General features: G+C 42.3%; 2 protein-coding genes across 2 annotated transcripts; both read left to right on the forward strand.

Moving 5' to 3' along the window:
* The first annotated feature begins 5,962 nt into the window (after window positions 1–5,962).
* On the forward strand, window positions 5,963–8,195 carry LOC4344302 (acid phosphatase 1). Its single transcript, XM_015790003.3, has 3 exons — window positions 5,963–6,336; window positions 6,710–6,916; window positions 7,843–8,195. Exons 1-3 carry the CDS (start codon window positions 5,987–5,989, stop codon window positions 8,018–8,020), a joined length of 735 nt encoding a protein of 244 aa, XP_015645489.1. The 5' UTR covers window positions 5,963–5,986; the 3' UTR covers window positions 8,021–8,195.
* A 2,480-nt stretch (window positions 8,196–10,675) lies between these two features.
* Window positions 10,676–15,267, forward strand: LOC4344303 (cytochrome P450 714B1). The gene is made up of 4 exons (NM_001422290.1): window positions 10,676–11,183; window positions 13,500–13,726; window positions 13,879–14,511; window positions 14,589–15,267. The coding sequence occupies exons 1-4, from the start codon at window positions 10,889–10,891 to the stop codon at window positions 15,036–15,038; spliced, it is 1,605 nt and encodes a 534-aa protein (NP_001409219.1). The 5' UTR covers window positions 10,676–10,888; the 3' UTR covers window positions 15,039–15,267.
* Window positions 15,268–16,466: the final 1,199 nt, after the last annotated feature.

A 16,466-nucleotide genomic window follows, 5' to 3' on the forward strand; every position in this document is an offset into this window, starting at 1 on the left:
GGGTGTGAGAATTTTGTTAAGAATAAATGTTTTAACGCTACTGCTATCTAGTATTTCCTCTCACAGCGAGGTCAGTTGGGTTTAACCACTTTTCCGTTCAAAAAAAAGGGTTTAACCACTTTGAAAAGTTTCTGTCAATTTGAAAGAAATATTTTTATTTTTTTCCTATTATTGGTTGTATTAGCATGCTCTGGTGAGGGTTTGTAATTTGGGTTCAAGTTTTTTCGGAACCCTCCACCCCCTACCCCCAAAAAAGTCATTTATTTTCCATTTTGTGAATTTCGCTAAATTTATTTAAATTTGATTTTTTTTCCTTCAAATTTTAAAGAATGCATTCTAAAAATTTGATCCGGTGGATTTGTGCGTACCGAAATAGTATATCATGGCTATGAGAAACAACATAATGATTGTGTGCACTGAGAAGGGAATTTCGGATGTCATGAAAAAGTATATATATTCTCACGTTTTTAGCAAACGAACCTAAGTACTCTCTCTATTTCATATTATAAGTCATTTGACTTTTTTTAGTCAAAGTTTTTTAGATTAATTAAATTTATAAAAAATAGCAACATGTACAATATCAAATTAGTTTCATTAAATCTAACATTAAATATATTTTAATAGTATGTTTATTTTATTAAAAATATTATTATATTTTTTACAAACTCGGTCAAACCAATAAAATGTTTGACTATGAAAAAAATTAAACGACTTATAATATGAAATGGATGGAGTAATTCACTATTTTTTATTCAGGTTATGACACAAGCACCCACTAACCATGTTTGTCTTCTATATCTACTTTGACTAAATGCCATTACGTTTTATATTCCATACACATGCCTTTCACTCGCGTGAACGGCAGTCAAATTCGAGCAGCACACAGGTATGAGAATTTTGCTGTGAAGAAATGTTTCACCAGTACTATTATCTATTTCCTCTCACGGCGTGGTCAATGGGTTTAACCACTTTGACAGAGAAATGGCTTGGACTAGCTTCTTGGACAAGATGTGCTTAATCACGAATCTTGTTTTATTGCAAGCCATGTCGCTTTTGTCCTGTCCTGGAGGTGATGGAAACGATTTTTGATCCAATTATCGCAAGGTGACGTCGAATTCAGGTTGCCGTCATTGCTGTGACTGAAAAATAACAAAACATGTCTGATGTCCCTGCAATCCTGCATAGACTTTTCAGAGAAAAAGAACTTGCGTTAGGAAACAAAGAGGAAATTGATGTGTATTGTGCTTGACTGTTCTTCTGGAATCTGCACCGAAAAAAGCAGTTTAACGCTGTATGGTTGGAAGCAGAAGTTGAGCCAACAGGCAACAGCCAGCCAGTGATTGGATCAATGCAGAAATGCAGCAGTGGGCAGTATAGGCACATGCAATTGGCGTCTGCTGACAGTGTGGAATCTTCTGCTTCTGCAGCCAGGGTCTACTACTTACTAATCCAGAGTTTGTTATACTACTATTAGGTTTGTGTTTATCTCAGCTTTGTTTATCATTTCCATGATTCCATCGTCAGGGTTCAGTTCATTGTGGGGCAGCTACCTAAGCTAGCAGTTTCATCAGAAGATCAGCAGAAGAAAACAAGTCACAGGCTGCTACAAGCCAAGAACCTGCAGGTATAAGGCCATTGGAAGATGTGGTCAACACAAGGCTAACAATATTATTATCCCAATTGGCCACTGTTTTGTAGCTGGTTCAGTGTCAATGCAGCCAAAAGCATGCTTGCAAGAAACAGCATACGGCCTCCATCTTGAAAGACACTTATCTCTCAAAAGGAATTATTAATATGTAGCATATAATATCTGCAGCTGCAAGCGTAGTGCCGATACGTATGCTGCTTGCATTGTCATCTTGCAGCTGTTTGGCATGTAGGTCGATCCGTATGCTCATATTTTGTGATATACTGATATGTGCTGCTCATGTGATGCAGTGGACCACTGGTACATGCTAGGTACGTATGTACGTGTATTATGTCGTCTGTAGTACATAACATGACAGTTATTCAGTTAACCATCATTATTTTTACCAGGCCTAATCGCACGGAATAGTACCACAAGAGCAGAGCCAGCCACCGAGTGAGAGTGGTCCGACGACCAGTAATTAATTTTTGGCTTTGTTAGTTAGGCTGTGTTTAGTTTCACGTTAAAATTATAAGTTTAAAAAAATTAAAATAATGTGATGGAAAAATTAAAAGTTTGTGTACGTAGAAAAGTTCGATGTGACGAAAAAGCTGAAAGTTCGAAGAAAAAAATTTAAAATCTAAACAGGGCCTTAGTTTCAGTAGCGGTGGAGTAGGTACTGCGGGCTGCATCACTAGTGTTGAACGATAATACTGTAAGTACGGAGTATTATTCAATCTGCAACAGGATGTTGTTGTGTTGCTGGTAGAATCACATCGCCCATTATTGCACTGTCAGTAATGCGTTTCATCCACACTACAGTGAAAACGGGAAGGAGGTGAGGTAAAAAGATGGGACGTGCTACGCTGAGGCTCCACTTCTGTTACGATCTCGTCGAAATGTGATAAAAGGGCGCGTGCGGGCCGGATCTAGATTGGACGCCGTTGCGCTGCGGCAAGCCGGCAACGGGCCGTGTGCGTGGCCTGGCCTAACAAGTGAAAGCAGTAGAATCAGGCCTGCTGGTACCAGATGGATGGGCTCACATCACATTAGGCTTGCTCGCTTGTATCTACTTCCTCCATTCAATCATTTCCTACATTTATATTGATGTTAATAAATATAGATATATATATATATATAATGTTAGAATGACTTACATTATAAAACGGAGGGAGTACATTGCAAGCAGTAGAAATTGTGAAATTGTGTGCGTTTGCTGCTGTGCAGGCGTGCAGCCGCAACGATCTCTCCCTTTAAAAAGAAGGGATTTGCAGAAAAGAAAACAAGAGAATATTCTATCCTTTTTTTCCTCCAAAACCTTTAACTTTCTGACCGTTTGATCGCTTCAATAATTTTGCAAAGGAGGAGACAGGAGTCGAGCTCCAAGTCCAGACCTAGTAGGTACAGGCATATCGCAGTAGCCAACTGGCCACACGCTTAGTTATGTTCGATCACGTACCACTTACAGTATATATAAATTATAGTGCATTCGAACTATATTAATGTGATTACACTTTAGTTAAACTATAATTATGTTTGAAATTTGAAAGTTTTTCATAAAAAAATTATCGAAAGTTGCGTAGATACTCCCTGCAAGAAGAAGAAAAAAGAGGGGAAAAAAAGGCAGCCTGCGTGCCATTGTAAAGCTTGGAGACCAAAAACTGGAGCTGTTGGATCATGTCTCAGGCCGGCCCCTACCCAACTTTTTGTCATCAACCAACTTTTTTCCTTCCTCACAATCAATGAATCAAAGCCACCTGCAATTTCCCTGTTAATTACTCCCTCCATTGCTCCTTTATGCTCGCCCGGCGAGCCGGGGGATGCTTCTTTTGCTACCTTGTCTGCATGCTGTTCCTGGATATCACGGCAGCAATATATGCACAGATGTTCTTCTTCCCCAACACTGGCATCCCGTCCGTTCAGCTAATTGTTCCTCACAAAATGTCTTCTCTGTGTGGCTGCCATCCTCTGAAGATTCTGATTAAACAAGTCGTTCTCGTCATGGCAATCTCTGTACACATGCCTACGTCTCAAGGCAGCAACAGCCAACAACCTAACAACAGTGCTCTTCCTTTACCTCCTCGATGGACCAGTGACCACCAACAAACAACTTGGATCGATCCATTCTGCCTAGCTAGATTGCTAGCTATAGCTACTAGCTTTTGGTCCCTGCACTGCATCTGCATGCATGATCTATGTCATCTGTGTTTAATTTGAAATAACAGCCATGATCGATCTCCACGACCATAATGTATCGGATCTAGGAGGCGCATTATCGCTGACACAAACACCATATGGACATCGATCAATTGATTAACAAACTCCCCGCCTGTCTGCCGGCCAGTATGCCATTGCAAGTGTAGCTTGGATAGTGGCTTCTTCTGTTCATGGTTCAGTTCATTCTTATTTAGTTTTCAAGATTTGCTCCGGTCCATAAAAAAATATCTCGAGGTACCGATACCTCACGGTACTAAATTGTTCCCGATCATTGGATTTAGCTGGACAAGATGTGTATTGTTAGATCCAACGAACGAAAATGACTTAGTACCGTGAGGTACTAGTACCTCGTGGTATTTTTTATTGTACCGGAGCAGATCTTTTGTTTTCCTATTTGCTGCTCAGTGGTAGCACCTCCAGTAAGCACCACCGAATCTCTTTTTTTTCCCAGTGGAAAACTAATGCAGGGTTTGACCTCTAGCTAGCCATAGCTGCTGCACTCCTGTCACAAAAACCAAAGTTTTCCCATCGATCTTGGGCCAGTTGACGACGCATGCAGCAGGGTTTATCTTATCGTTTGGGCCGGGGTTATCGCCACTCCGCGGTAGCGCGATAACCGTGATAATCGTGCGATAATCGTCTAAAATCGCACAAAAATCACATCCAAAAATTTGAATTCAAAACTCGTCGGTTTCGCGGTTTCACCACGATAATCGCACGGTTTACCGCGATAACCGCGATATTCGCATTGTTATCGCGGGCTGTGTAGCTGAAATCATGTAAATGTAAAATAAATAGGATAAAAAAAAAATCAAAAATACGGTTAAATATGTGTAGAAAACTAGAAATTGAGAATAATTGGAAGAATATGTAGGATACTTAAGGCCCAATATCCTCTTATTTTTTCAATTTGTAAACCATTTTTGGTTTTACCCTCAAATTTGAATTTAGCTTACTCTATTTCAAAAAAATTCTTCACCATTGGCAATTACAAATCAAGAACTATATCCATGAATTTTTTCAGTTTTTTTTTATTTTTTTCCGGAATTTTGAATTTGGTCAAAATTCATCCAAACATATCGCCGGTTTCCCCTATCGTACCCCTGTGATAAGCGCGATAACCGTGATAATCGCGCGATTATCGTGCGATAAGTGAAACCCTGGCATGCAGGATCAGACACAATCTCATGTCTGCATCGATCGTTCTCATTGTTGGATCATTCATGCGGATTAGTACATGTGTGCTTACACAATTTACACGCACGATACGATACATGCATCAGCGACGAGCAGCAGACAGGAAGACAGCGGCAAAAAGGGAGAGGTGACTTTTGCTCCATTCCTAGTACGTTGCACGAAGCTTCATCCCCCTTTGCTCGATCGAACTAGCCATCTAGGCGAAAAATGTCAACTTGCAAATCTTAACACGGCGACTACAAAGCCTTCTACTTCCTTTAAGCTCGTATTGCTGCTGCTAGGATGGTCCAATGGGCACCCACTCCACTCTAGTAGCCATTGCTTTAATTTATCAGAGCAAATTAATGGACCCTGCATACATCAGCTGCACACATCCTCCCTCTTCTATCAAGCATTTTCTTATGGACAAATATACTAATCCCATGCTCAAATGATGTATTTTTGGGAATGAACTAGTTGGTTGGTGTATGTAACTGTAATCGATCTTCTGGTTAATTAATTTCAGTTTAAAGTTTCTCCAGGGTGAACTGAAGAGGCGTATGTACAGCATGCGCAGTTGCTGACTGGGGCTGCATGCCTCAGTCGATTGAGTCCACGTTTGTCACGTACGTAATGCGAAGTGCAAAGCGCAAATGGCGCATGCAGTGGCAAACACACGCATCAGGACGGCGTGGGTGAGGTGGATTCACTCAGTAGCTGGGACCTAATCCAAAAGAAAACGAGGCCGATTTAATCTGGACGATATCTTTGCGCTAATTCGTCGCTGAGATCATGCACACGCTTTGTTTAATCCAGCAGCATCGCTCGCTTTCTGCACAGGGAATTGTCGACCAAAAGGCAGCACGGGATTAAAGCGCGCGTACGTACGTGCGCGCGCGTCGCCCATAAAATCCATGCATTGCAACCTCTCGATCTCTCTCCATCTCGCTGTCTGCGAGCGACGACATGGCCGCTCTCGCCGTGCTGCTGCTGGTGGTTGCGGCGGTGGAGGGCGGCGCGGCGTGGTCGTTCTGGCCGCCGGCGGCCGGCGACGAGCCGTACTGCCTCAGCTGGCGGGTGATGGTGGAGGCCAACAACGCCAAGAACTGGCCCACCGTGCCGCCGCCGTGCGTCGGCTACGTCTGGAGATACATGGCGTGGGGGCAGTACGCCCGCGACGTGGCCGGCGTCGCCGACCAGATCGCCGCCTACGCCGCCCAGCTCGCCGCCGGCGACGACGGCCTCGACGCCTGGGTGTTCGACGTCGACGACACGTGCCTGTCCAACCTCTTCTACTACCAGGCAAAGCAATTCGGGTACAGAGATTGTGAGATTGTCATCACTGATCACTGATCAGACTAGCTAACATACGTGTAATCTATTACTCCATCCTGTTTGAGTTCACAACGTTTTGACTTTTGTCAGAGTTAAAATGTTTTTAACTTTAATTAAATTTGTAGAGAAAAGTAGTAACATTTTCAACCTAAAAAATTTTATTATAAAAATATATTCAATTATTGATTTGATAAAAACTAATTTAGTATTATAAATATTATATATTTGTCTATAAATTTAATCAAACTTAAAATAATTTAATTTTGAATAAAGTGAAAACGTCTTATAAGCTGAAACCGAGGGAGTAACTGTTAATTACTCCAATTGCTTGATGATCGATCGATGTGGATGCAGGGCGTATGATCCGGTGGCGTTCAAGAAGTGGGCGAGCAAGGCGATCTGCCCGGGGGTACCTGGCATGGCGCAGCTGTTCCAGATGCTCAGAGGCAGAGGATTCAGAGTCTTCATCCTCTCCGGCCGAGACCAGCAGACTCTCGCCTCCAGCACCGCCGCCAACCTCGCCGCGGCCGGCTTCGCCGGCTACGACCGGCTCATCATGAGGTAGACACAATAATATACTCCCTCCGTTTCAAAATGTTTGTCACCGTTGACTTTTTAGCTCATGTTTAACCATTCATCTTATTAAAAAAAAATTGTGAAATATGTAAAACTATATGTGTACATGAAAATATATTTAAGAATGAATCAAATGATATTAAAAGAATAAATAATTACTTAAATTTTTTTAATAAAATGAATGACCAAACACGTGCTAAAAAATCAACGGTGTCTAACATTTTGAAACGGATAAAGTATAAAAACATCATCAGAAAACATAATTGGGCCTAAATTAATACATACCCATATTGGGCCTAACTTAGTAGTACTGGATCGAACGGCCCAAAAGAATAAAAAAATTAAGGCCCATGTTCCATATTTGGCAAACGGGGGTAAGCGTCAGTCACCAATCAGCCAGCCTAAAAGGGGACAGACATTTCCATGGTGTGTGTACGTCGCACTGTACGAGATCGATCGTGCCAGTTTCTCGTCCTCATGGCCACGACACATTTCGTGCAAGATCATGATAATGGAATAAGAAAACAGGGAGCTGGATAATTAGCATATATTCTCAACTGCAGACAACTAGTACTAGAAGATATAGCTGATTGCTAATTTGCTTTCGACGGCACAGTGCGTCAAAGGATATTTTTTTGTAAGTACATCGAATTTGTGTGGACTGCAATCTGGAGTAGCTCGCAGTTTCGATGATTTGCACGTACGTGTGCCAATCTCATCAGCTGTAGGTAGCCTCTCACCGTCTGCATGCTTAATAAATTTTAAAGTTGATTTTAAGAGTTAATTTTGTTAGTCTATTTTCAGTATTGACTTTTAAACCAAATACATAATTTTAGTGGTTTCGTTTATTTTGAGCATGATAACTTGAACAATCAGGATATTACGTTCAAAATTAAATCTATTATATGCAGAAGCGCGGAGTACCGGGGAATGAGCGCGGTGGTGTTCAAGTCGGCGATGAGAATGCAGCTGATGGAGGAGGGGTACAGGATACGCGGCAATGTGGGTGACCAGTGGAGCGATCTGCAGGGTGACTTCGTCGGCGACCGTGTCTTCAAAGTGCCCAACCCAATGTACTTTGTTCCATGATAATATGATACTCTAATCGCCCATCAAACATGTGTTCGCACATACGCACTTCGTTACACGGAGTATATATGTAACTATTTCTTTTTTAGACAGAAAAAAAAGGTTGAGTAAATTACTTAACAGGTCTAGCTTGTATACGTAGCTGCTGCACTATCAATCTATCACTACTTGTGTACGCATGCAAGATGCATGGCAATAGCCAGACAGGAAGAAGCAGAGTCATCTTTCTTCTCTGAAACCACTCGCACAGAAACCAGTGTTATCTCTCGCGGAATCCTCCGATCCTTCTCCTAGATCATCACACTTTTCAAGTAAACAAACAACCACGTGTTGTGTTGATAACCAAATTTTACACTGGAGACAAGTTATAGCAAGCTTTAACCAAAATGAAACAATATCAGAACTTTTCAGCGAAGACCAGTCTAACCGTCATTACGTGACCGATCAGATCGAACAATGCACTGCGATCAGACCGCATGTATCCAGACGATCAGACCTTCAGCATAGAGTCCGAGTCTAATTTAGATACTTCTCGTGTTTCCTTGTTTTAGATCGAGATTTCATAACTGATTCATGAGCATAATTGGATATGGGAAAGACCCTAAAAACAAGTTCGCCACTCCTATAAATATAAGGGGACCAAGACTGATTGAAACAACAACTAATAATCGTCAAATCAATTTAGTATCTAAACCATGTATATTCTATATCTCTCCCCTTCTTGCTATCTATCCCAAGTCTATTATTCTCAAATCCCCCAATTGTTTGTCATATATTGTCTCTACGACGTTAGATGACATCGTAACTAGGCTGCCGAGTCTAGAACAAACCGACGTGTGTTTACCCTAACAAGATCCCTCCCAGGTGTTCGTTCGGTGACTTCTACACACTTGCTACGGCGGCGCATCTCCGGGTGCCGCTGCGGGTTGCACATAACGTGCTCAAGGTGCAGCAGCACAATTCTACGTTCGACACAGTTCGTAAAAAACAATAACATAGAAACATGCTTTATCTCTACCAAGGTTTACGATTCCGACAGGCCCTTTCGTTTCGGGCACTGGCGAAATTCGGAATTTCGCGAAATTCGGTAGAAAACCGGTAAATTCCAAATAAATTTCATAAACTAAAATTTGAATACAAATTCCCTGAGTTTGCCGACAAGTTTTAGCGAAATTCTGATCAAAATCATCGAAATTTCAATCAGTAATTTGTAATAGAGGTAATTTGCTGAAATTTTTTTCTTTCCTGATGTAAATTTCAGTAAATACACATAATACATCTTTTTTTCAAAAAAATTATATCCCAATAGGTTCTATGAATATCATAGTATTTATAAGATTTTTTTTTATCAATTCAAATTTGAATTTGAATGAAACTCCTCGAAATCTCAGACGGTTTCTACTTTCGAGCCTCGTCGAAACATCGAAATTTCGTGAAATCCGACCGGATTTCGTTAGAATCGTAAACCCTATTCTCTACTACTTTTAAAAGCAGAGTCATTATCCTCCTCCAAAACCATCACACTTTCTCAAGTAAAGCAAAATAAATGTGGCTAAAAAACATCGGTACAAATCCGATGATTTCTTTACCGCGGACTCGTCCTTTTCCAATCCTCCCGAACCATCATATTTTCTCAAAGAAAAAGAAAACAACATTTCTTTTTTTGCATTAAGAAAAAACAACCATGCCTTGAAAAACCACCTATGCAAAAACCGGTGATCGATTAAAAAACGATGTTCCCACTCGAAAATTGACTAAAAGAATTGGGTAGAAAAAATCAAAGCCATAAAACCGTTCGTTTTCGTCTTAACTATTGTAATTCATGTACATGATGCTGGTTAAAAAGTACTAGAATAACGTTTTCAGATGCGGTCCAATTTGTACCAATTGGGGGGAAAATCAATATCTATCTTCTGATTAGATGTTCTAACTAACGAATCAACACACATAGCTTCACTAGAACGCAACGCGATAAGTTATTTATTTTTTTCAGTACGTAATTATACTTACTGTCAGTAAATTTTTCAAGTTAAAGGCCACAATTATACTTACCCTTCGACATGCGGATTTACAAATGAAGCTCCCAGTTAGCTAATCCGCCACGTACGAACACACTCCCTATGTAAACACGCCCAAAAAAATATTGATAGCCTAGCATATATCTAGTTATCTATAACCAGTGATGGATCCAGAGAAAATAGTGGAGCTAACTGAATAAACTAGATAAAACATAAACCTCTATTTCCCTAGATATATGACAAATAATTTTAGAGGAGCCTCAGTGGGAGCTCTTATGTTCCTAACATCGGTAGTGGGGACTCGAGATCCCTTAAACCTATGGTAGATCCGCTCCTGTCTATACCAACTGAAGAATATCATCTGTAACGATTCGAGCACATGTTACAATGTAACAGCTATATACGTGACATATCATCTATAACGGATGAAGATTGGGATGCTCATCCGTAACGGCCGTCTATACCACTCATTACAGATGAGTGAGTCCGTAACGGTTCTCCGTAACCCGTTACAGATGACCTGACACATGGTTGAGAATCTGTGTGCTAGTGGTACGTACTTTCCAAGTCGACCCGAGGTGGGCCCGGGCGTGATATTTGTCTCTTCCCCGCGGCGAAACGGCCGGCCTCGCCGCACGTACGTTTACTCCCAGCCTCCCAAAGTTGGCATTTCATCGATCGAACTCTAGCTGTACCTCCTGCCTGCCCTGCCCTGCCCTGCCCTGCACTGCTCGATCGTACACACAGTTTCATTCCATCTCCACCAGCTAAAAGCAAGCCAGCCAGCCAAGCTCTGTCTTCCATCTTGCATACATCAACGTCAGAAAAATCATCAGATCGAGATATCGACATGGTGGTGGTGGTGGCGGCGGCCATGGCGGCGGCGAGCTTGTGCTGCGGCGTGGCGGCGTACCTCTACTACGTCCTGTGGCTGGCGCCGGAGAGGCTCCGCGCCCACCTGAGAAGACAAGGGATCGGCGGCCCAACCCCGTCCTTCCCTTACGGCAACCTCGCCGACATGAGGAGCCACGCCGCCGCCGCCGCCGGCGGCAAGGCTACCGGAGAAGGACGACAAGAAGGCGACATCGTGCACGACTACCGGCAGGCCGTCTTCCCCTTCTACGAGAATTGGAGAAAACAATACGGTACGCACGTGTATATCGATCAACGATCATATATCCCTGCTAGCTGCTGTTTGATTGGTTGCATGCTACTACTGCTCTGCCCATGCTGTGTGATCTTCGTCTTCCTGCCTCTACATAAAACAGAACTCACCCTGATTTAGAACAAGAAAAGAATAATAACAGAATTGCTAGGTTTCTTGCGACATTTTTTTTTTTGAAAGAAAACTTTTGATTTTTGGACCGTTAGAACTGCTATAAGATTCATGTAGGAAAGTTATAATGTGATTGTACCTTTGCTATATTTGATTTTTTTTAAAAAAAAATTGCGCCAGATTTTTAAGATAGTTTTTTTAGGGGAAAAGGAGATATATTACTCATATATGGCGTCAACACGCGCTAAATGCATGATGAAATTACAACTGTTTCCTAGCCAAACATTTGACAAGGATTCACATCTAGCTTTATTTGCTAACAAATGACTGATCCCATTTTGGCTGCCATGGATCTTCATTAGCTTAATCTCCCTGCTCCCAGAAAGGAGATAGTTAGGTCATGTGTGTGTAAGGAAGAAGAATCTGCCCGGTGGTAAAGGAGTAATCAACGGCTGTAATCAATCGATTTAATTACTAATAATCATTAGTATTAATCATTTCCAACTTTCGGTAATGAATGGATTTAAATATATATAGTGAAGATTTGGTTCTTTCTACAAAGTAAATAGTGGAGTACTACTACTATATATGAAAAGTTTCAGAGTACGTATACTATACGTCCGTTCATTAATAGAGCAACAAAAGCATATGCATGCTGATAGGAAAGTTTATCTATCCCTCGTTTTTGCATGCTGACTGTAAATACTGCATATATGTAAAGTCAAATTTATTTTTTAATCTATGCAAGTAGAATTTAAACATGCATTTAAGTATAACGATACTACTATATCTATATTATTAAATATTTTCTTATGACTTACTAAGTGATATGCACCAAACAAGGAGCCGTCTCCTTTAGGGTAGTTGTCGATTTCGAGCATTCATATCAATTGAAAAAGTTATTACAAAAATTAAAAAAAAACAAGTCACTCATAAAGTGTTATTCATGTTTTATCATCTAATAACAACAAAAATATTAATCATAAAAAGAATTAAATAAAACGGACGGTCAAACGTTGAAAAAAAACCCACAACTATATTTAGAATGAGACAGAGGAAGTAATTGATACCAGTAGTGCAATATAGGGCATGTTTAGATCCCCTAGCAAAATTTTACATCCTATCACATCGAATGTTTGTACAAATGCATTGAGTATTAAATATAAACGAAAAAATAACTAATTGCACAGATTACGTATAAATTGCGAGACGAATCTTTAAAGCCTAATTGCGCCATGATTTGACAACGTGGTGCTACAATATACATTTGCTAATGACGGATTAATTAGGCTTAACAAATTCGTCTCGCGGTTTACAGACGGATTATATCATTTATTTTGTTATTAGACTACGTTTAATACTTTAAATGCATCCATATATCCGATGTGACATATCAAAACTTTATCCCATATATCTAAACACAGCCATAGCATTATTGAGCCGTCAGAATCATGGGCAGTCTCTGTGGTGTTTTGTACTGTGTCTGGGTTTGCTTCATTTAATTGCACCGAGTTCCATCGACGAGCTAGCGATAGAGAGATTTGCCATGGTATGTCATTACCACGGGAAAGTTGTGTCCTTTTCAGGAATCGTAGCTTGCCAGCGTTGCACGCACAGCCAGCCACTGTACGACTGTCTAGATAGCCGGCCGATTGCACGACGTGATCGATCGAAATATATTTTCCTCGTCGATTGATAGCGAAGTTCATGTAACTAGCAAACAGCAGCACGATCTCAGCTCACATGAACCAGCAAATTATAAACATGCCCCCAGTTTGGAGCAAATTAAACGGCTCCAGGCATACGTGCGGTGTACTCCTGTTCATAAATGACCTGCGCGCACTGCAGCTAGCTAGTGCAGGTGTGTGACTCTTTGATGTGGATTTGATCCGTCCTCCCGATCCGCTAGCGTCAATGGAGGAGCTACCCAGCTTTCATGTCAGCTAGTGTAGTTTTGTCATGTTGTGAACATTCGTCCAAGTAGACTAATGGTATATTACTACCTTCATTTCATATTACAAATCGCTTTAATTTTTTTCTAGTCTAATTTCTTTTTAGTTCTTTCAGTAAAGGGAACGAAGAATATAGCGTGTACTTTCAATTTCCAAGCACATGTTTAGATAAAAGGGATAGTTTGAAAGCTTTGTAACCGACTGGTGCATCTTAATTTTGCTCTTGGTGTTAGGCCCGGTATTCACGTATTCAGTAGGGAACATGGTGTTCCTGCACGTGAGCCGGCCGGACATAGTCCGGGAGCTGAGCCTGTGCGTGTCGCTGGACCTCGGCAAGAGCTCGTACATGAAGGCCACGCACCAGCCTCTCTTCGGCGAGGGCATCCTCAAGTCCAACGGCAACGCCTGGGCTCACCAGAGAAAGCTCATTGCCCCCGAGTTCTTCCCCGACAAGGTCAAGGTCGGTGTATCTTCTCAAGGATAGTAAAATCACTGGCTCGTTAATTAATCTTCCAAACAACATCTGCAAGCTTAGTTTGCAAATGATCGATCGATCTGATGTATTTTCACTAACAAATTAGTGTCTCTTAATATGCAAATGTGATCATGTAGGGTATGGTCGATCTGATGGTGGACTCGGCACAGGTCCTAGTCAGTTCATGGGAAGACAGGATTGACAGAAGTGGCGGGAATGCACTGGACCTGATGATTGACGATGACATCAGGGCATACTCTGCTGATGTGATCTCCAGGACATGCTTCGGTAGCAGCTACGTGAAAGGCAAGCAGATCTTCGACATGATCAGGGAGCTGCAGAAGACGGTGTCCACCAAGAAGCAGAACCTGCTCGCCGAGATGACCGGGCTCAGCTTCCTCTTCCCGAAGGCGAGCGGCCGCGCGGCGTGGCGGCTCAACGGGCGTGTCCGCGCCCTGATACTCGACCTCGTCGGAGAGAACGGGGAGGAGGACGGTGGCAACCTCCTCAGCGCGATGCTCCGGAGCGCCAGAGGCGGCGGCGGTGGCGGCGGCGAGGTCGCCGCCGCGGCCGAGGACTTCGTTGTGGACAACTGCAAGAACATCTACTTCGCCGGGTACGAGAGCACGGCGGTCACCGCCGCGTGGTGCTTGATGCTGCTCGCGCTTCACCCTGAGTGGCAGGACCGGGTGCGAGACGAGGTGCAGGCGGCGTGCTGCGGCGGCGGCGGACGGTCGCCGGACTTCCCGGCACTGCAGAAGATGAAGAACGTACGCCGCCGACACGCATCAAATTGTTGGCATTGAAGCTCGCCGAAGCTGATATGATCGTGCTGTTTAATTTGCAGCTGACGATGGTGATCCAGGAGACGCTGCGGCTGTACCCGGCGGGCGCGGTGGTGTCGCGGCAGGCGCTGCGGGAGCTCAGCCTCGGCGGCGTGCGCGTGCCGAGGGGCGTCAACATCTACGTCCCGGTCTCGACGCTGCACCTGGACGCGGAGCTGTGGGGGGGCGGCGCCGGCGCGGCGGAGTTCGACCCGGCGCGGTTCGCCGACGCCCGGCCGCCGCTGCACGCGTACCTGCCGTTCGGCGCCGGCGCGCGCACCTGCCTCGGCCAGACCTTCGCCATGGCAGAGCTCAAGGTGCTCCTCTCGCTCGTGCTCTGCAGGTTCGAGGTGGCGCTGTCGCCGGAGTACGTGCACTCGCCGGCGCACAAGCTCATCGTGGAGGCCGAGCACGGCGTGCGCCTTGTGCTCAAGAAAGTGCGGTCCAAGTGTGATTGGGCTGGATTTGATTAGTAAATTTCGGCCTTTGTGCGCAGCGGCTTTCAGCCCATTTAAATTATAGGCCGAAATACAGGCCTGTCCATGTGTGTAGGCCGGGATTTTAGTTCAAAATTCGGCCCATATGCTAAGGAGGCCTACTTTACAGCGGATAATATGCAGTGTAACTGGCAAACCTAGAAACTATCGATGAATGAAAATAGGGGGGCGCGATCGCCTAGGATCCGGCCCCCCTCCCCCTATACTCCTCCCTACCCTCTCCTATTCCTCCTCCCCTTCTCCTCTTTCTACTATAGTAGACCACACAATTTTTTTTTGAAAAACAAAAGTTAGAAAAATTTATGTATAGAAATATTATATATAAAAATTTGAATTTAAATTCAAATTTGAATCGGGTATGTAAACTTTTGACTTATAAACTTTGGGTCTATAAACTTTAGGTGTATAAACTTTAGATGTATAGAAACTATATATAGAAAATATTTGAATTCAAATTTAAATTTGAATCAGATATAATTCAAATTCAAATTTGAATCGGGTATATAAACTTTAGGTCTATAAATTTTAGGTCTATAAACTTTTTAGGTGTATAAACTTTAGATGTATAGAAATAATATATATGAAAAAAATTCAAATTTAAATTTGAATCGGATATTTGAATTCAAATTCAAATTTGAAACGGGTATATAAACTTTTGACCTATAAACTTTAGGTCTATAAACTTTGGGTGTATAAATTTTAGATGTATAGAAATACTATATATATATAAATATTTAAATTCAAATTCAAATTTGAATCGGATATATAAACTTTTGACTTATAAATTTTTGGTCTTTAGATGTGTAAACTTTAGGTGTATAAATTTACTAAAATAAGAAAGTAATGCGGTGTCAAAAAAGGAAACAAGGTGGAGAGGTGGAGGGAGGGAAGGGAGGGGGCGCAAAACTGATCTCCCTAGGCGATCGCTCGCCCAGTAGCATTCCTGATGAAAATAGACGTATGAGATTTATCCACATCACAATTAGTAAAATATTCATTCCTAAAATTAACTATTATGATGTAGTAGAACAGAAGTTTCACTACTGATGATGACGTGAATAAATTTCACACATCTATTTTGTATATCTTATGATAGTATTAGGTTTCGACTATATTTTTGTAGTTTACAAGCTAAACTTTTCTCTAAGGTCGTTTGATAATCATTATAGCTCCCGAATGTCGTGACAAACATAATTTTGACGCGTCGGGCAGGGTTAGTTGAGCATTGAGTGCTTGTCATGGAGAAAATGACTCAGGGTTCAGGTGGCCCCCATTCTTCTCACGGATTGAGCTTCATTTAGTTGCATGCATGTAGACCACTAGACTACTCCATCTGTCCCACGATATAAGAGATTTTGAGTTTTTACTTGTAACGTTTGACCACTCATCTTATTTATTTTTTTT

Source organism: Oryza sativa, chromosome 7 (genome assembly GCF_034140825.1).
Source record: "Oryza sativa Japonica Group chromosome 7, ASM3414082v1".
NCBI classification, from domain to species: domain Eukaryota; kingdom Viridiplantae; phylum Streptophyta; class Magnoliopsida; order Poales; family Poaceae; genus Oryza; species Oryza sativa.

Excerpts from the sequence above, each read along its gene's own strand:
- LOC4344302 (XM_015790003.3), top strand. The coding sequence starts at position 5,987 with ATGGCCGCTCTCGCCGTGCTGCTGCTGGTGGTTGCGGCGGTGGAGGGC. Across the intron at positions 6,337-6,709 it reads TACCAGGCAAAGCAATTCGG|GGCGTATGATCCGGTGGCGT; the intron begins GTACAGAGATTG and ends ATGTGGATGCAG. Across the intron at positions 6,917-7,842 it reads TACGACCGGCTCATCATGAG|AAGCGCGGAGTACCGGGGAA; the intron begins GTAGACACAATA and ends TATTATATGCAG.
- LOC4344303 (NM_001422290.1), top strand. The coding sequence starts at position 10,889 with ATGGTGGTGGTGGTGGCGGCGGCCATGGCGGCGGCGAGCTTGTGCTGC. Across the intron at positions 13,727-13,878 it reads TCTTCCCCGACAAGGTCAAG|GGTATGGTCGATCTGATGGT; the intron begins GTCGGTGTATCT and ends GTGATCATGTAG. Across the intron at positions 14,512-14,588 it reads CACTGCAGAAGATGAAGAAC|CTGACGATGGTGATCCAGGA; the intron begins GTACGCCGCCGA and ends TTTAATTTGCAG.